This window comes from Silene latifolia, chromosome Y (genome assembly GCF_048544455.1).
Source record: "Silene latifolia isolate original U9 population chromosome Y, ASM4854445v1, whole genome shotgun sequence".
Taxonomy (NCBI): Eukaryota; Viridiplantae; Streptophyta; class Magnoliopsida; order Caryophyllales; family Caryophyllaceae; genus Silene; species Silene latifolia.
Window position 1 is genome coordinate 309,167,810 of NC_133538.1, and position 3,264 is coordinate 309,171,073.

The 3,264-nt window shown below is 42.5% G+C and overlaps 1 protein-coding gene across 1 annotated transcript; it reads right to left on the reverse strand.

The window, feature by feature from the left end:
• Positions 1–721: 721 nt before the first annotated feature.
• On the reverse strand, positions 722–2,503 carry LOC141631144 (uncharacterized). The gene is made up of 4 exons (XM_074443853.1): positions 2,294–2,503; positions 1,716–1,840; positions 1,405–1,673; positions 722–1,269 (listed from the first exon to the last, which is right to left on the reverse strand). The coding sequence occupies exons 1-4, from the start codon at positions 2,501–2,503 to the stop codon at positions 722–724; spliced, it is 1,152 nt and encodes a 383-aa protein (XP_074299954.1).
• Positions 2,504–3,264: the final 761 nt, after the last annotated feature.

Here is a 3,264-nt window from a genome sequence, read left to right on the forward strand (position 1 = left end):
TACTACACCAATGAGTACTCCTTCCAGCCTTACATCCAGCCCACCAAAAATGTGCCAGCATTGAATTAATCTTGCCAGTCACACTTACCGGAATCTTAAAAACCGATAGAAAATAATTAGAGATATTTGATAGGACGGATGAAATTAAGGTTAGCCTACGCGCTGGCGATAGAAAAATCCCATTCCAAGAAGAAACTCGCTTCGAAACCATCTCAGTTAGCCCCGCAAAAATCTCCCGCTTCGAACCCTGAAATTCAGTGGGCAAACCAAGGTATTTACCAATTCCCTTATTATGACGAATATTTAGCACATGTAAGCATGTCTTCGCCTGATTCAACTTCGTACTTGGGCTAAAAAGGACGCCTGACTTATTATCGTGTATTCGTTGACCCAAAGCTTGGCAATAGGCATCTAAAATCCCCTTTAACCTGCACACCGACCGGTTGGAGTCTTGAAGAAACAAGACAGCATCATCCGCAAAAAACAAATGTGTCAAGGGAGGAACATCCGGACATAGCCTAATTCCGCGAAGAGCCCCCTCATTTTGTACTTGGATCACCTTCCCAAACAACACTTCCATGCATAAGATAAAGAGATAAGGAGATAGGGGATCTCCCTGTCAAAGACCACAAGTGGGCTTAAAAGCGTCAAGTGGTGAACCATTAAAAAGAACCTCGTATGACACAGAAGAAACACAATTCATAATCAGCTGGATCAGATTCTAAGGAAAACCAAACTTAGTCAGCGTTAACTCCAGGAACTGCCGCCGGACCATGTCATAAGCGTTACTCATATCTGCTAGCAAAATATTATCACTAATCAGCCTTCCAGGAATAAAGGCATTCTGGAATTCCCCAACCAGAGAACCCATCACTTTAGACATCCGATTAGCAATACACTTAGTGACAATCCTCATGAAAACATTACATAGACTAATAGGAGGATAATCTTGCACTGTTTCTGGGTTGTCCCCTTTAGGAATGAGAGTGATAAAAGTGAAATTGACCTCCCTCAACACTCTCCCAGAATTCAGCAACGAGAGAACAACCCTAGTGAAGTCAGACTTTATCCACCAACAACACTTTTGAAAGAAAAATGCCGGTATGCCGTCAGGGCCCGGCGATTTGAGTGGTTCAATCTGGAACACTGCTTTCCGAACCTTTTTAGCAGAAAAAGGCTTCCGTAGCCAATCCGCCTCATCATTCGTGATATGCTTGGTGATCCCCGTAAAAATATCATCCGCAGCATCTAAAAAATCTAAATTAGGACCTGCGATATTCTCCGGTTAAGCTTTGTAAACGTCCTTAAAGTAGTGCTGGAAAGCAAGGCCCACCTCCCCTGGGTCATAAATCCAAGAGCCCTCGTCATCCCGGATTCCATAAATAAAGTTTCTCCCAGCTCTACCTTTAACCCAGTTGAAGAAATACTTAGTACAAGCGTCCCCATCCACCGCCCATCGTATTTTCGCTCTCTGCTTCAAAAAACTAGCAGCTGCTCTAGCAAAAGCCCGTACCTCCTCATCGACCTTAGAGTGTTCCTCATCCTTGCCCTCCCTTATTGCTAATTCCATGCCCTTTTTCAGACGAATGTCAAAATCCTCCCATTTCTGATTCCATTCATTTCTTTTGTCTAATGTCCAGGATTTCACTTTTTGCCTCACCAAAGCAAGCTTCCTAGTAATTCGTTAAGCCGGAGATCCCACAAAATTCACAGACCACGCCTTCCTTATTTCCAAAAGACACTCCTCATTTTCAAGTGCCCACGAGTTTAACTTGTACGGTTTTCTGCTTACATTTCGTACAAGATTAAGATCTAACTCAATTGGTGCATGATCATAAATCTGATTTGGATAATGTTTCAGCCCAGTGTTAGAAAATACGGTAAACCAATCCTTAGAAGAAAAAGCTTTGTCAATCCGTTCATACACACGGCTTAGACCCTATCGATTATTACACCATGTAAATTGCGGTCCTTTGAACGGGATATCAAAAAGCTCATTCCTTACTCTTCATTCATTAAAAATCGAGGCACCATTAATTTGATTAGAACATGAACTCCATTTATCACATGAGTACTCTACTTGATTAAAATCTCCAATAATTAAATAAGGGTATTCAAATGACTCTAGACAACCCTCCAAATCATTCAACACCGAAGCCCGCATCGAAGTTTTTGGAGCCCCATAAAAAAGAACCAAGTACCATAAAAGCCCATTATATTTCGCAATTCGAAGTACGATAAAATTCATACAAGAGTAGACATGGCTTATTTTTTCACCCCTACGCCAACCTACCCAAAGACCCTCGGAAGCCCCTACAACATCCACTCCAACAGACTTTTCAAAACCAAACGAACGAAACAAAGGACTAACACATTCAACATTACATTTAGTTTCCATAATAAAAACAAAATCATAGTACTTCTTACTAAGGAGCGCTCTTATCTTAGGAATTATAGGGGAGAGCGCATTACTAAGTCCCCTATAATTCCAGGCCAAGCCCATTATGGTGAACGAGGAGGTTGTGACGGCCCAACCTCCGCAAAACCTTCATCAACAGCAGCATTGACAGACGATTCAGACGAATCAACCAACACCAAATCAGGAGCAGTCAAACGAAATCCTTTACTCATCTTACCCTTATCACAGTGAATACCCTTTCCACAACATAACTTATTGGCCAAGTGGAGGAGATAAGACTTTGCACTCTCAACAGAACCCACAACAGCATTAAGGAGCATCACCTCCTCCACATCAGTTCTGCACTTCCTCTTTCTAGCCCCCCAAATCACTTCCTTCTTAGCATCCATAGGCTCAGATCGATGATACAGATCAGCAGTACCCATGAACCCATCAGAAATTCCACCTCTTATTTCTCTACACTCATCTGTGGTGGCAATCAATCTTGTAGATGGTCGACAGGTCGAAGACATTGGGAAGCCAGTATGAGGCGAGGACATGGATTCCTCAATCAGAACACCTTTCATTTTCAGGAGACTACCAGTACCCTGATTCTTAACAGCCCTTAAGTCTGCAATTTTCCTGTTCAATAGCGTCTAACTTAGCCTCCATAATAGCAATACCAGTGGAGGATAAAGAAGAGGGTATCTTGCCAGCCACTCTACCTACTCCACTCCCCTCAATACCAACATTAAACTTAGCCACCAAAGCATCCTCAATACCAGCATCACCTTGAATACGCATCCCAGAAGTAACCTCAGCTGCCTCTTCAGAAGTGGAAATCAAATTGATAGCACTGCTATGAT

What these genes read in the sequence shown, in the direction of transcription:
- LOC141631144 (XM_074443853.1), bottom strand. Translation starts at nt 2,503, where the DNA reads ATGGGCTTGGCCTGGAATTATAGGGGACTTAGTAATGCGCTCTCCCCT. An exon ending in GGGCTTCCGAGGGTCTTTGG is followed by an intron (nt 1,841 to 2,293) that starts GTAGGTTGGCGT and finishes TATCCAAATCAG; the next exon opens with ATTTATGATCATGCACCAAT. An exon ending in TTGGAAATAAGGAAGGCGTG is followed by an intron (nt 1,674 to 1,715) that starts GTCTGTGAATTT and finishes ACGAATTACTAG; the next exon opens with GAAGCTTGCTTTGGTGAGGC.